This window comes from Phacochoerus africanus, chromosome 13 (assembly GCF_016906955.1).
Source record: "Phacochoerus africanus isolate WHEZ1 chromosome 13, ROS_Pafr_v1, whole genome shotgun sequence".
Lineage (NCBI taxonomy): Eukaryota > Metazoa > Chordata > Mammalia > Artiodactyla > Suidae > Phacochoerus > Phacochoerus africanus.
The window spans coordinates 69,325,575-69,341,072 of record NC_062556.1 but is presented as its reverse complement, the minus strand read 5'-3'; the positions used below and the strand labels follow the sequence as shown (position 1 = coordinate 69,341,072).

General features: G+C 43.9%; 1 protein-coding gene across 1 annotated transcript in view; it reads left to right on the top strand.

Annotated features, from left to right (window-relative positions):
* NALCN (sodium leak channel, non-selective) overlaps window positions 1-15,498 on the top strand; it is a 311,653-nt gene that overhangs the window by 280,436 nt on the left and 15,719 nt on the right. The window contains exons 29-35 of the mRNA XM_047756274.1: window positions 4,054-4,174; window positions 4,260-4,358; window positions 9,237-9,330; window positions 9,844-9,950; window positions 10,152-10,226; window positions 11,192-11,311; window positions 14,779-14,847. Of these exons, the coding sequence (XP_047612230.1) occupies window positions 4,054-4,174; window positions 4,260-4,358; window positions 9,237-9,330; window positions 9,844-9,950; window positions 10,152-10,226; window positions 11,192-11,311; window positions 14,779-14,847 (685 nt within the window). The remainder of the gene's footprint in view (window positions 1-4,053; window positions 4,175-4,259; window positions 4,359-9,236; window positions 9,331-9,843; window positions 9,951-10,151; window positions 10,227-11,191; window positions 11,312-14,778; window positions 14,848-15,498) is intronic.

Sequence of the window (15,498 nt, the reverse complement as noted above, 5' to 3'; positions counted from 1 at the left end):
CCAAGGAGAAGGACCTAATTTCGCAGAGGCAGTGAGTGACGGCTCAGGGTGAGATCTTAAATTCTCTGCTCAGGAATTGAACCTGGGCAGCCTGGGTGAAAATCAGGAGTCTTCGCTGCTAGACTAGCTAGAGGTTACAAGCAGAATTGCCCTGATTTTTGCCACCTGTGGAAAGCAAGGATGTTTCAAGGAGGCAAAGACTCCAAAGAAGGTATTAAGTTTATTGTTAGAAACACAGTACGACATGTGGGCGAGCCCACAGAGAAGTTGTCTGTTTATCTAAGGCAGAAGCAAAGCAGGAATACACACCTAAAGGAGAAGGGAGGGTACAGGAGGCCCCCCCGATGAGGACGGCGCCAGAGCAGTGATTTAAGTCACTTACGTGGGACAGTCCTTCCGAGTCTTTGTCCTCCTTTATCCAGTTATCTTGTTTTATCTCTCCCACCTGATCTGCGAGCGCATCTTTTGGCCAAGATGGAGTCCAAAGCAAGGCATGATGGGAAAGCTATCTAGACTTTATGGCCTGGTACCTCTTCTCTTTCTGACCCAGGGGGGTCTCTGCACACGCGTGGTTGGAGTCTCCCTGACCCTGAGGATGGAGACTACGTGACCTCTTCGTCCTTTGGTCCAAGCAGAGCTCAGCCCCTTTTGATCAAGTCGTTACCGTTGTTGACTAGTTCACAGGAGACAAGCATCAGTTATCTGCCTCGTGCCTGTTGTTATTTCTACCTTGAAGTATAGACAGGTGGCTGGTTGTAAATGTTTGTCCCTGAGCCCACCTATCTCCTGCCTCAGGAATATAAAGAAGAAGTTAGTTGCTCATGTCTCTTCTGGAGCCCATCTATTTCCTGCTTCAGATGCAGAGGAGACCCTCAGTTAACTTTTGAGGGATGCATAGGAATTAGGCAGGTGAAAGGAGGAGGAGCCTCAGGCAGGTGAGAGGGAGGGGCGAGGCAGAGGTAAGATTGTGGCAAGCTGAGGAAACTCAAACTGCTGTTGCCAAAGTACAAGGCCAAAAAAAAAAAAAAATCTGCCTCTCAGGAAGTTCACCACTTTCTGATTTCTCTAGACGAGGTGGTGGAGGTGTGTAGGATACAGGGCACCATTGTGGACAAGGTCATTCCCTGCATTTCCACGTTCAAGGGCAGAAGCTAGATTCTTCTCCTCCCTGGCACCCCATCGTCCCAGAGGATGAGCAGCTCCCCTTATCACGAACTTAGTCCTGGAGCACTTGTCACTGGGAGGTAGAACACTGACAGAATTTTTTTTTTAATGATTTTTATTTTTTCCATTACAGTTGACTTTCAGTGTTCTGTTCATTTCTACTATACAGCAAAGTGACCCAGTCATACATATCCATATATTCTTTTTCTCATATTATCCTCCATCATGTTCCATCACAAGGGACTAGATATAGTGCCCTGTGCTCTATAGCAGAAAACTGATAGATTGTGAGGCCTGAACTGATGTCTGAATTTTCTGAATCAGGTCAACAAGATTCTAATCTTTGAAAAATTAACCAGAGGAATTCCCATTGTGGCGCAGCAGAACCAAATCCGACCTGGAACCATGAGGTTGCAGGTTCGATTCCTGGCCTCGCTCAGTGGGTTAAGGATCTGGCATTGCCATGAGCTGTGGTGTAGGTTGTAGACGTGGCTCGGATCCAGTGTTGCTGTGGCTGTGGTGTAGGTCAGCAGCTGCAGCTCCGATTGGACCCCTAGCCTGGGAACCTCCATATGCCGTGGGTGCAGCCCTAAAAATAACTAACTAAATAAATAAATAAAAATTAACCAAAAAAGGTAGTATTTAAACAATCTTCCAAATCAAAGAAGGGCAGTAGGAAAAATGACAATAATGGATTGTGTTCGGAATTGGTTGAAGTCCTCTGTAGTTATAGGTAAAGTTTCAAACTTTCCAATTTTAGTATCATGAACAAAGCATAAACAGATATCTTCTATGACTAAAACTAAGTTTTTTTTGTTTTTTTCTGCCCCACCTGTGGTACGTGGAAGTTCTTGGGCCAGGGATCGAACCGAACCAGCACCACAGCAGTGGCCCAAGCTACTGTACTGACCACAATGGTGGGTCCTTAACCTGCTGCACCACAAGAAAACTCCCAAAACTGAAGCTTTTTAATGTGATATATTCTTCTAGCAATTTAAGTTTATGATCTTCCATGTTATTTTTCTTGCTTTTGCCTAAAAGTCTATTTTAATATATTCTAACTTCAAACGGATGTGGAACATGAAAATAATTTGGGTTGCTGCAAATTCAGCTAAAAAGCACTTTTACATAAAGAAAATGGATGGCTAAGAAAGTTCAACATCAGATCTGAGAGCTGACTCACTTGGTTTTTTTTTTTTAAAAAAAAATCCTTATTCAAGAAAATGTGGCATCTGTAGAATCCTTACAGCTTCTGTCTGCTGTAAAATATATTAAATTTAAATGAAACCCCCTAAAGGAAATGTTGTTAGAAAAATCAAAGGGAATATGCTTTTACTTTTATACTTTAAAAATGTAAATCAGAATCCTGACATATGAATTTCTAAATGGGGCTTTTTTACCATGTAGAAAATATTTATACCAATCAGCTTTAATTTTAAAAATAAGTCAGTTTTAGCTTTATGTTTTATTAGCTTCCCACATATTTAATTAAAAAAAAACTTATAAAATACATCTCATATTGTCTTTATTTTTGAAAACCATGAAGGATGGTAGAAAAATACTAAACCAGATTCTACCTAGGGAGTTGCCTCCTATGAAGGTTAACTTTTGATGAATGTGCTAGCAGGGAAAAAAAAATGAACGAAATATAATTTAGCCAGGGTTCAGTAGACTACTCTATTCAATAAGCCTGAACTCAATTCATCAAAATCAGGAAATGTGGTGAGAGTCATGATACTCCAGCGTGTGGCTGTCTAAATCTCTTAATTATTTAAAGTAAAAATAGCCTTTGAAAAGGGAAAAAAAAAAACCCACTGAAATCTTCTTTTAAAAATGTTAGCTGAGACACGTAATGACTTAAGGACATGCAGTGCAGTAGAAAAATGTTAGCAGGGAGAGAAAAGTATAAACATGTCAGAAAAATAAGAAATAAGACATCCCCCTGATCCCTCAAAATAGAGGGGCCTAGGAGTTCCAACAGCAGCACAGAGGTAACGAACCCAACTAGTATCCATGAGGTTGCAGATTCCATGCCTGGTCTCGCTCAATGGGTTAAGGATCCTGTGTTGCCATGAGCTGTGGTATAGGTCGAAGACGTGGCTTGGATCCTGCCTTGCTGTGGCTGTGGTTTATACTGGCAGGTGCAGCTCCAATTCTAGCCTGGGAACTTCCTTATGCTACAGGTGCAGCTCTAAATAAAAAGACCAAAAAATAAATTGAAAACAGAGGGGCCAAGTTGTTTTAAGAATCAGGAGTTAGCTCTGGATGTAGACAGCGTACTGTGCACTGGAGTCTGTGAAACGTGTCTACTGAGTTAATAAGAGAAAAATCCACCTGGGAGGGAGTGGTCTAGAGCCACATAGCTCTGGGCCACCTCAGAAGCCCCTGAAGCATCACTATGTCAAGGCAGGATGCTCACCTGATGATACAGAAGGAAATCCAGTGGCCAAATTCTACTCTTTTCATTTTCTATACTAACACCAGGGTTTGAAATTCATGCCTTTGGAAAGGTCTTCTAATAGAAAATTCTTTCAGAATTCACATCCAAACTCCAATGGCCCTTTGTAAGCATCTCCTATACAGTTTCTAATCAGCAAGTCCTCAGTGTAATCAGGACCAGCCAGAAACACTGCAGAACCTCTGGAGCTAGAAGTCGAGAGTTAAGCAGCCTCGCTTCCCGTTGAGAACCGCCCAGCAGTCCCTAGTAATTAACCACAGAACAACCTCTAACTCCTTGACGCACTGTTATGATTTTGCAAACAAACGCCATCTAGCCTACCTTCCAAGTGCCAAATATCCTTTGCACCCAAGTTTGGGAAGAGTTGGAGATACTGCCTTAGGGCGATTCTCAATGGGACTTCACTGGACTTTCCTCTTTCTGTCTCGCAGGGCGAATCCTCGGAACTTTAATTTTGACAATGTGGGGAATGCTATGCTGGCCTTGTTTGAAGTTCTCTCCTTGAAAGGCTGGGTGGAAGTGAGGGATGTTATTATTCATCGCGTGGGCCCGGTAAGCACACCCTCAGAATCCTTTGAACACTACAACAGCTGCTCTCATTGGCTTTGATGAATAACCGTGTTTTTCATTTATACAGATGCATGGAATCTATATTCATGTTTTTGTATTCCTGGGTTGCATGATCGGACTGACCCTTTTTGTTGGAGTAGTTATTGCTAATTTCAATGAAAACAAGGTAAGGATTCTTGGTTTGAATTCCATAGGGTTTATTCTTTCTTAGCCTCTCACTTTGAGCTCCCTTTTCCACACGCGGCATGAAGTTGCATTAAACTGTAATGTGATCAGTGTAAATAATCTCTGACTATTTTACAAGCTACCTCATTGCTGCCTTTCAGACGTGTTATTTAAGAGCCCAATTCTCCTGCTAAATTTCCTCTTTTTGGTAACGGTGTCATTAATTTGCCGGCAGCGGAAAAGCGCATCTCCTATTGTTCAAATTGAAATGATGTGCGGCAAGTTATTAAAATACAATAGCTGAAACCAAAGCCCTGATTGCAGGGAATATTACTTTCACGAAATGTAAATTGGATGCTTCTTTGCAACTCAGTAGGTGAACTCCGAATTGTGATGGGGTAGTGAGGGAATTGCAGGCGAAACCTGAAAATCCTCGTTCACAGGATAAAGAGAAGATTTTTCCAATTTCACATAAAAACTTTGCATACTTCATGAACACGGGAAGCGTGCTGAGCTCCTAACAGCTCTGGTGATCCGTACAAGAGCTGACAAATGGAAAACGGCAGTTGTCGCTTCTTGTCAAGAAGAAAGCTGGGGAGGCACGTTCTCTGTTGTTCTGGACGCGGTGATAGGCCCTCTGTTGGGTCAGGGTCGGTTTTCTGGAATCATACACTGAGGTTGCTTCCATGTGCCCCTCTCAGTTCTTACAACTCTGCAGTGCACAGTGGAAGAAGAACAGACTCTGGAAGTGAAATAAATCATTGTCTGGGGCTTATAGGTCGAGAAAATGGGGCCAGGATTCAGAAGTCGTGCCCATTCCTGCCATTCAAGGGTATAAGAACGTTGCCCATGGCTCTGTGCCCAATTAAAGCTAGATCTGCCTGCATCACCCCACATGCCCCACGTCATTCATCGTGGGCATGGATTCATCTGCATTCCCATCAGGGCCCTTTGGTTTGTGTAGCTGTGCACAGGAGTGTCATTCACGTTCCCCCAGGCTCCCCGTGTGTGGTACCAGCTACTCAGACAGTTGCCACCTTTGATATGAGCCTAATAAGGGTGTCCTTTCCATCAGCCTTTCAAAGGGTGTAACTTGAAAATCCCCCCTTTGGGCCCCAACACTACTCCAACCCACAGAAATGCGGAATTTAGAGAGAGAGAGAAAGATAGAGGTCATATCGCCCAGCCCCCCTGTTTCTCTTGAACACATTCATTGTTTCCTGGTGGTCTAGCAGGTTAAGGATCTGCATTGTCACTGCTGTGGCTCAGGTCACTGCTATGGCATGGGTTTGATCCCTGGCCCAGGAACTTCCACATGTCTTGGGTACAGTCCAAAAAAAAAGAAAGATAACATGTTTGATTAATAAACTTATTTCGCAATAATAAACTTTCCACAACAACAACAACAAGATAACAAACTTTCAGAGGTTTTCTTATATTAGTGCTCAGATGATACTGCCACATTTATCATTCCTTTGGGTCCTTTTAGGGTTCAACTATCCAAAACGTCTACGTGTGTTTGATAAAGGAACGATGTTCATGTCGCAACATTCAAAGAATAAGAACTTGTTTGCAGTTAGTGGGAAAAGTGGTTTAGCATTATTAATGTAGAAAAAAATAATTTTAAACAAAGGTCATTATTAGGAATAAGCAGTATAATTAAATAATGACAAAGAAAACTAATGATCACAAAATATAGAATTCCTGAACCTCAAAATTTACAAAGCAGAAATTAACAAAATTATTTAACCAAACTCTGCCTCATAAATCAGACAGAAAAAAAAGAAAAAATTAGATTTGACACAATAAAACATTTGATCTAATGGGCATATAAAGACCATTGACTCTGACAATCTGAGACTATGTATGTCTTCAAGTACATATCCTCTACAAAGTCTTAAAACAATGATCAACAAAGAATTGGTAAAGGTTCTCTGCCAAATTTGTAAAAGAGAGCAAAAAATTCTCATAATTTGGAAATATTAAGACAAAATTCTAATTAATTTTTGAGTGACAGAAGAAATCAGAATAGAAAGTCACAAAACACTTAGACAAATCCTTTATAAAAATCAAGTTAAAAACTCACAAGGGATAGATAAGTCAGTACTTAGATGGATATTAGTAACTCTTAAGTGCACATGTTAAAGAAAAATCAGATACTCATTATTTGTGTCAAAAATCCAAATTAATGTACTATAACCAGAGCAACAAAGTATTATAAAAGAAAATGGGAGCAAGAAAGGAACAAAGAATAGACATAAACTAATAAAGGAAACAAAGTAAGCTACAGATAAGCTCAAGAATGAAAAAGCTGTTTGATTAAAATATTTTGATAAGCTTCTTACAGGAATGACGATGAACAAAAATGTGGAAAAACAAGCTGTGGTAAGTGAAATAGTGTTGGCCTTGCTACAGGAGTAGCAAGTCAGATTTACAGAAGAGAACAGAGAGTCCCGGCAGGCACCCATGTACATATGAAACAAAAGGACCACAGCAAGTCAGCAGAGAGGGTGAGACCATCCACAGTGATAATGGGGTAACTGATTGTCCAGATCTAAACACTAAACTGAGATTTCTACCTCACAGCATCCTCAAGAATGAATCCCAGATGAATGAAAGACCCAGCTATGAAAAGCGAGTTTTAAGCCATGAAGAGTTTATTTTTGAGTACTTGTGGAGTTCTCTGTCATTTATTTTTATTTTTTGTATTTTTGTCTTTTTAGAGTCACATCCGCAGCATGTGGAGATTCCCAGGTGAGGGGTCTAATTGGAGCTCTAGCCGCCAGCCTACACCACAGCCACAGCAAGGCCAGATCTGAGCCGTCTCGACCCGCCGAGCAAGGCCAGGGATCGAACCCGCAACCTCACTCATGGCTCCTAGCCAGATTCGTTTCTGCTGTGCCATGACAGGAACTCCTAGAGTTCTTGACGTTAACCACAAAGTGAAATCCACAAAGAAGAAGAATTACAAATCATTGTACATTAAAATGAAAAGTTTCCGAATGACAAAAGACAAGCTCAGCAAAAAATTGAAAAAAAAAAAAAAAACCTAAGATGAAGAGAAAATATTTACAACTCAAGTAACGGACATAAGATTAGTATCTAGAAGATATTGAGACTTTCCAGAAAAGATCAAAAAGTAAATATCCAAATACAAAAATGAGCAAAGAATATGAACAGGCAATTCACATAGGAACACATGGGAATCACCATTTTTCCACAGTAAAAATGTTCCATCTCATTAATATTAAGACTAAATCAGATACATTTCCCACCCAACAAATGGCCAAATTAAAATGTCTGATGAAGTCAAGTCTTGGCAGGAGCAGAGGGAAATGGGAACCCCTGTAGACCGAAACCCACACTCCTGGCTGTGGCTCTCTGGACAGCACCTCGGCGACCTCTGATCAATGTGGAGATGGTTAAAGGCCGAGGCCCCGTCTGGAGATTTATCCCGGAGCGAGAGATTTACCGCGAGACCGTGCACATGTGTCTCTTGCGGCGTTGCTTTACCGTCTGTAAACCTAAAATGATAACTTCTGATGGATTTGTAGAGTGGGGTACGGTGTGAGAGGTTAAAATAATCAGATCTAGTATCTGGTTGTATGGAAAACATAATGTTCAATAAAGAGAAAAACAAACTGTAAATTACACGTATTGGATACCATCATATACATCTTTAAATTTCAAAACAAACACATTCGTATCCATCGATACACAAGCAGCAGAAGTCTGAAGATGCAGGGAGGCGGGTGTGCCTCTGAAGTAGGGTGGTTAGTTCTACGGCAGAAAAGGCAGACTCGGAGTGGGGCAGTGTGTGGTGGGTTTTCCCCCCAGTTTCTTAAATTATATTTCTGCCTCTATAATGTAATGAAATGTAATATATTCATGGTTTTAATGAAATACTCTATTATGTAATACAGTATATCTGATCTCTTTGTGGTTAATGTCAGGAACTCTGCAAGTACTCCAGGGTCAAAAATAAACTCTCCGTGGTTTAAAATGCACTTTTTTTTCTGTCTGTCTTTTTAGGGCTGCACCTGCGGCATATGGAGGTTCTCAGACTAGGGGTCCAATCAGAGCTGTAGCCACCAGCCTGCAACACAGCCACAGCAATGCAGGATCTAAGCCGCGTCTGGGACCTACACCACAGCTCACAGCAATGCTGGATCCTTAGCCCACTGATGGAGGCCAGGGATCAAACCCGCGTCCTCATGGAAGCTAGTTGGGTTTATTAACCACTGAGCCATAATGGGAACTCCCAAAATTTGCTTTTCATTGCTAGGTCTTTCATTCATCTGAAATTCATTCTTAAGGATGCTGTAAGGTAGAAGTCTCAGAACACCTGATCTCATTTCATCTCTATTATACAGAATATCTGATCTCATTGGTCACAGCACTGATTTCTTAAAGATTCAAATTCCGTGGCCTCATACCACTTGAAAATAGTTTTTCCCTTGCACGTGTCAGAATGATTTCTTAAAAGGCACAACAGCCTTAACCAGAAGTAGCAGCATTGATGAGCCATCATTTTGTTGCAGCGTTTTCTACTATGAAAGGCAAGGAAACGACCCACTGTTGGTGTGAGCACCCCTTTTCAAAAACCGAATCGTGTAGAAAAACCTTTAGATTTTCCCAAACTCGAACGTTATACATGTTCAGAGATGCCCACTGAAGGCTGCTGAACCTTCTCCGAAGGCCATGGCCATCGTTTCTGGGACTCCTCTCAAGACCGTGTGTGTCAAACCACCACGGTATTAGAAGAATGGCTTTGTTTTAAACCCAAATGAATCCTGTTTATAGCTGCACCCCATTTGCTGTGTCCTTGATGCAGAGCACATGACAAAAGGCCTTTCTCTGCTTTCCTTTGCGTATTAAGGGGACGGCTCTGCTGACTGTGGATCAGAGAAGATGGGAGGATTTGAAGAGCCGACTGAAGATAGCACAGCCTCTTCATCTGCCACCTCGCCCGGGTATCAAAGATGCTCTGATTTTATTCATGTTGGGCACTGGTGGTCATGATTCCCCAGGAGTCTAAGATTTCAATTAAAATAATAATCGTGAGGCCACTGGGCGGTTGCGCATAAGTTAATATAGAAACAGGCTCCAAACTACAGATCTCTCCATAGGCTATTAAAACCAACCAGCCAAAGGCCGTGCTTCAGCGCTCTCAGGATAAGCCTTAATGAAAAATGAATTTTTAAATAAAATATATGTGTGCTTGCCTTTTAAACATATGAGCGAAATGCATTAAACTGACAGAAATTGAATGATGCGCTTCTCCTTCCAATACAGACGGCGTCATGCACCGTCGTTTGAAATATTCAGACCCATCCATTCCTGAAAAACACTTCACGATAAATTGAACTGTGGGAGGGAAAAAAAAAAAGTAATGGGTGTTAAGATGAGCATTAAAAAAAATGAAAGGCAAGAACGCCAATGTGACCTATGTCTAAAACGCCCCTGCCTAAACCTTTCTTTTCTAGATAATGACGGTTTTAGAGCTAAGATGTATGACATAACCCAGCATCCCTTTTTTAAGAGGACAATTGCATTACTCGTCCTGGCCCAGTCGGTGCTGCTGTCTGTCAAGGTACTTTATTTCACCCTAAAATTCCGGGAAGGAATTCTTTATTCATTGGTGGGGCAAGAATGTCGCAAACAGCCGTGTTCACTCGCAGTCTACATTTATAAAAAATCAAACGTGACAATCATGTTCAGATGGAAGGAAGAGGGGAGAGTCGCTCTGTGTGGCTGGACGCGGGCTCAGACGTGTGTGCTGTTTCTGTTCCAGTGGGACGTCGAGGACCCAGTGACTGTTCCCTTGGCAACCATGTCGGTCGTTTTCACCTTCATCTTTGTTCTGGAGGTACAGTAAGGAGTCAGCTGACTCTGGGGGCTGCAGCACACATTTTATTTGTTTTTTTATTTTTATTTTTTGCTTTTTAGGGCTACACCATGGCATATGGAAGTTCCCAGGCTAGGGGTCGAATCAGAGGGACACCTGCCAGCCTACACCACAGCCACAGCAACGTTAGATCCAAGCTGTGTCTGCAACCTACACCACAGCTCACAGTCGTGCTGGATCCTTAACCCAATGAGAGAGGCCAGAGATCAAACCCCAGGTCCTCATGGATACTAGTTGGGTTTGTTACCACTGAGCCACAAGGGGAACTCCCAGTGCACATTTTAAAACAAAGCAGTGTCCTCCTTCGATGGCACTTCCTTTCAGCTCTTCCATTGCTTTCAAAGTCCCCTTTGGGAAGAGGAAGGGCATGCTCTAAGGACATTTCCTGTGCAGGCTACTCTGCTTTGCTTGAACAAAGACTGCACTTTATATTGACATTTTTCTAACCGCAGGAATTGCTAACCGCTGTCGATTGTTGTATCTGAATGTTGGCCTGTCTAGTTATGTGAGTTCAGATATTTACAGCAAACTGCACAAACCACTGTAACTCAGAGACGCAGATTGCAACGTGGCGGCAAAAGGAATGGGGCCAGGCAAGATTAATTATTTTCATATACGGTCCACGTCACATTGCTTTGCCGTGCAATCTTCTTTGAAATGCTGGATTCTTATATCACCCTGTACCAGTTGATGTTTCCTAAAATCTGGGGTCTTTTACTTGAGGTAGAAAAACATCCTGCTATCAGAACTACTGACCAAACAAGGAGAAAAGAGTGTGAAGAATATAGATTTCATACACACACACACAATAAATTCTTCTCTTTCGTTTCTGCATCCTTTAAAGTAATAATGTGCCTCAAGGTGATACATTTAAGTGTGTGCTGAATACCTGGTCCTTATTCACCATCTTCATTGTTTTCCCCCAGGTCACAATGAAGATCATAGCAATGTCGCCTGCTGGCTTCTGGCAAAGCAGAAGGAATCGGTACGATCTGCTGGTGACGTCTCTCGGTGTTGTCTGGGTGGTGCTTCACTTTGCCCTCCTGGTAAGCGCATCATTAAAGTTCGTTTTAGTTGGTGATTTCAGTTCAGATAACCCTATTCCGGCCTCATTTCACTCCAGGTCTGCCTGCTCTCAAAGCTCAGGTTAACCTCCCTAAAATTCAGCCTAGATCACGACAAGCCCCTGGACATGCACACGCACGTGCACACGCACACACATGTAAGTCTGCACACACTCACGCTCTTCATATAGACAAAAGCTGACCCCTCAAAGTCCCTGAGCCTGCAAGCCAGAAAAAGAAGGACCTTAAAGATCCTCTGGCTTAACCCTCATTTTCTCAAAGGATGAAAACAAGAGAGAGAAATGGAAACCGAGAGATGAAGAGATCCGTCTACACTCACACGAGAGCCAGCATCAGAAGACCCAAACCCACGGCTCAGAGCAAAAGTAAAGCGTTCATGCCTCTGCACTGTAATCAGGGTTTCACAGTGTGATTCTCTCGTGTTTTGCTGCCTTATTTTCTCCCAGACACTCAGCTGCTGTTTCTCCAAAGCCGTCATTCCCCATCTTTACACCTGAGTGCTCACTGTTTTGCCTAAAATGAGTTCAGCCTCCCCACCCTCCATTAAGCTCGGAGTCCACAGCTCTGGGTGTACTTGACAGCTACCTTAAGCCGTGTCGTCCAGCAGAAGTAAAAGTGTCCTAGATGTAATTTTAAATTTCCTAGGATTTAAAAATACTTAAAAAGAGGAGTTCCCATTGTAGCTCAGCAGTTTAAGGACCCAACGTTGTCTCTGTGAGGATGCAGGTTTGATCCTGGCCTTGCTCAGTGGGTTAAGGACCCCGTGTTGCTGCGAGCTGCTGCATAGGTCACAGACTCGGCTCGGATCGGGCGTTGCTGTGGCTGCGGTGTAGGCCGGCGGCTGCAGCTCCAATTCAACCCCTAGCCTGGGACCCTCCATAGGCCATAGGTGCGGCCCTAAAAAGAAAAAAAATAAAATAAAATGAAACATAAAAAAGAAAGGGGTTAATAATAAATGTAATATTATAGTATTTAATATTATTATAATTAATAATAAATTTAACCTAACATTTCCAGAATATCATTTCAGCATGTCAGCAGTGTAAAAATTATGGAGTGAGGTTATGTCCTTTCTTTGGTGCTACATGTTTGGTGGAGTGTGTATTTCACATTGACGGCGTGTCTTTGGCCACATTTCAAGCGCTCGCTGACCACACGTGGTTCCCGCAGGTCCGGGACATCTGGGCCCTAATCTAGGCTGCCCCGTTCTCCGGCCTCAAGTTATTTGTCTTCGGTGATCTTTTGTTCCCTGTTTGTAACTGGGAATGTAATGTCATAATCTACCTATTCCACACGTACATTAGGAAGGTCAAGTATGTGAAGTTTTTCTCTCTCTTTTTTTTTTGTCTTTTTGTCTTTTTTAGGGCCGCACCCACAGCATATGAAGGTTTCCAGGTTAGGGGTCCAATCGGAGCTGCAGCCGCCGACCTACACCACAGCCACAGCAATAGTCAATCTGAGCAGTGTCTGCAACCTACACCACAGCGCACGGCAACGCTGGATCTTTAACCCACTGACCGAGGCCAGGGATCGAACCTGCAACCTCATGGTTCCTAGTCGGATTCGTTTCCATTCGTTTCCACTGCACTTCGACGGGAACTCCCAGTTTTTCTAACTGTAAAGATTATACACATCCATAACACGTGACTATAAATGCTTTCTTCTTTTATTAGTCTTCCCTGACTCCAGCCAAAATCACACCATCAGTTTCCCCTTGCTCTTCTGTCCATGTCCCCACCCTCTCCAGTGTTGTCATGTCAGAAAAAGTTCCGAACACACAGAACCCATTTACACACCTCAGAGGCCTTGCTTGAGGATGAAGCTGCTGACCTTCAAACAGTGGTTGCCTTCAGCCTCAGGGGCCAAGCTGAGCCAGGTGGGTTCGGAGTCACCCCGGTTAATTTTCTCAAGGGGCGAATGATTCATCGCCCTTAGGAACTGCAAGTCACTACACCGGGAACTGAGAGGGATGCAAAGCGAAATGCTCTCCTGAAGCTCACAGCCTGGAAAGCTCGGTCGGCCTCATCAAAGGCCCCCGAGTCAATGAGAACTGCAGCTCCGGAGAGCGAGCCGGAGAGACGGGTCCTTGTGATGACCTAGGACCCTGGAGCATGGCTTCATCAGAGTGCTCTCTGACAGAGTGATGGCTGGTTGCCATCTGAGGGTGAGGGGAGAACATTCCAGACAGCTCTCCCTGGGATGGGGGGGTTCAGGGTGTAGATAGTACGACTGGAGTTGAAGGAGCCAGGGGAACATGGTGCAGGGGGTGAGAAGGTGTCGGACCTCGCAAGACCTTGTGGTCCAGGTCGAGGACTGGGGTATCACCCCGGAAGCTGGGGTGTGTCTTCACTCTTAGGATGTAAGGGAAGGCATCTACGATAGGTTTTGAGCTACCAGAGAAAGAAGGAGCAGCAAAGCCCACGTTTGTGTCTTTCTTCAGACGCATTGTAGCCAAAAGCTACTTGATCCAGGCAGGAAAGAGTAGAGTAAGCTTCCTAATTCTGGGCATCCCCAGAGGGGACATCTCATACCCCCCAAACACCTCCGCCCGGCTGCTTTGCTCTGTTCCGAGAAGCTCTGGTTCTGGCAGGACGTTGGTCCCTGCTCTCTTTTACGGTGGGCTAAGGTGACGGAAGACACAGCCCTTGTCCCCATCCCGTGACGCTTCTGTGCAGACACACTTGTTTCGTCGTCCCTCACCAAGGCTCTTCCCTTCCCGGGGGCCCATCTGTGACTGCTGTCATTTGACTCAGCAGGGCTCCTGGGGAATAATCACGCCTTGGCATCCGCTTAATGCCGCAGGTGTGACTGCGGTCATAGCCGGTGGGATCTTTGCGTCTCAGGCGAAGCTTCCTTAGTCCTATTCATCGCGCCCGCCCGCTGGAAGGAAGAGCTGGATGTACTTTCGCGAGGGAGGACTGAAATCGGCCCAGACTAACGTGCAGGTGGCCGGCTGGGACCCAGAGGTCTCCGGAGACCTTCCGGCAGGAGGAGGCTGAGGCCGGGCCCCTGCCATCTCTTCCAACACCAGCACCCCGCCCGGGGGGAAGGGAGCCAGGACGGTGGGATTTCCTCTCCCGTCTCGCTCCGCTTCTCCGTGTTGCTCTGTTATCCCAGGGTTCTTCTGCTCCTTGAAGGAGCTGGTCACTATTTTATGTAGAGTAAGTTTTAAAATACAAGAAATCAGCTGAGCACAACAGAGACGGGAGTTTCATTTAAGATTTGATTTTTACAGCTAATATTTATTCATGAGTTTTGGCCGTGACCTTTTCAGTCCCTTTTTAAGATTCCTAATTTCTTATAGGAATTTTCACATTTTATTAACCTCATTATTCAGTAGACTTCACAGCAGCCTTCAAGTGAGAAATGGAACCGTAACAAGCTCTTTCGTGCACATTATCAGAGGCTCTGCTTTGGTTACGTTTCAGAACGCGTATACCTACATGATGGGCGCCTGCGTGATCGTCTTCCGGTTCTTCTCCATCTGCGGGAAGCATGTAAGTGCATCTCGAAGATGCTGTCAGAGGTCAGGTGCGCTGAAGAAAGGAGCGATGAGCAACTGACTTCAGCGGCCCTTCTGGGTCCTCAGGGCTGGAGTTCACAGATTCCTAGACGTGAGCAAACAATGAAATGAATGGGGACCTGGTACCTTAGTTACCTGGTGCTATGTTTCCTGACAGTTGCGTTGTTTTATTTAATCCTTACTCGGAAGTGAACTCCATCATCGACTAAAGATAACATAACAGGCACAAAAGCAAAAGCCAGTGGTCTTAATGTGTCTATTTTTATTGCTTTTTGAGTAAAGTTAAGTGATTTTACGGCAAAGAAGAATGTTTAATCAATCATAATCCTGACCCTAGATTTCTTTTCTTTAATGTTCAATGCTTTCCACGTATGTTCTTCTTTTCTTTCTTTTTTTTGCTTTCTAGGGCCACACTCAGCCGGCATATGGAAGCTCCCAGGCTAGGGGTCAAATCGGAGTTACAGCTGCTGGCCACGGCCACAGCCACACTGTGGCCAAGCCATGACTGTGACCTACACCACAGCTCACAGCAACGCTGGATCCTGGACCCACTGAGTGAGGCCAGAGATCAGACCCGCATCCTCATGGATTCTTAGTTGGACTTATTTCTGCTGCACCACATTGG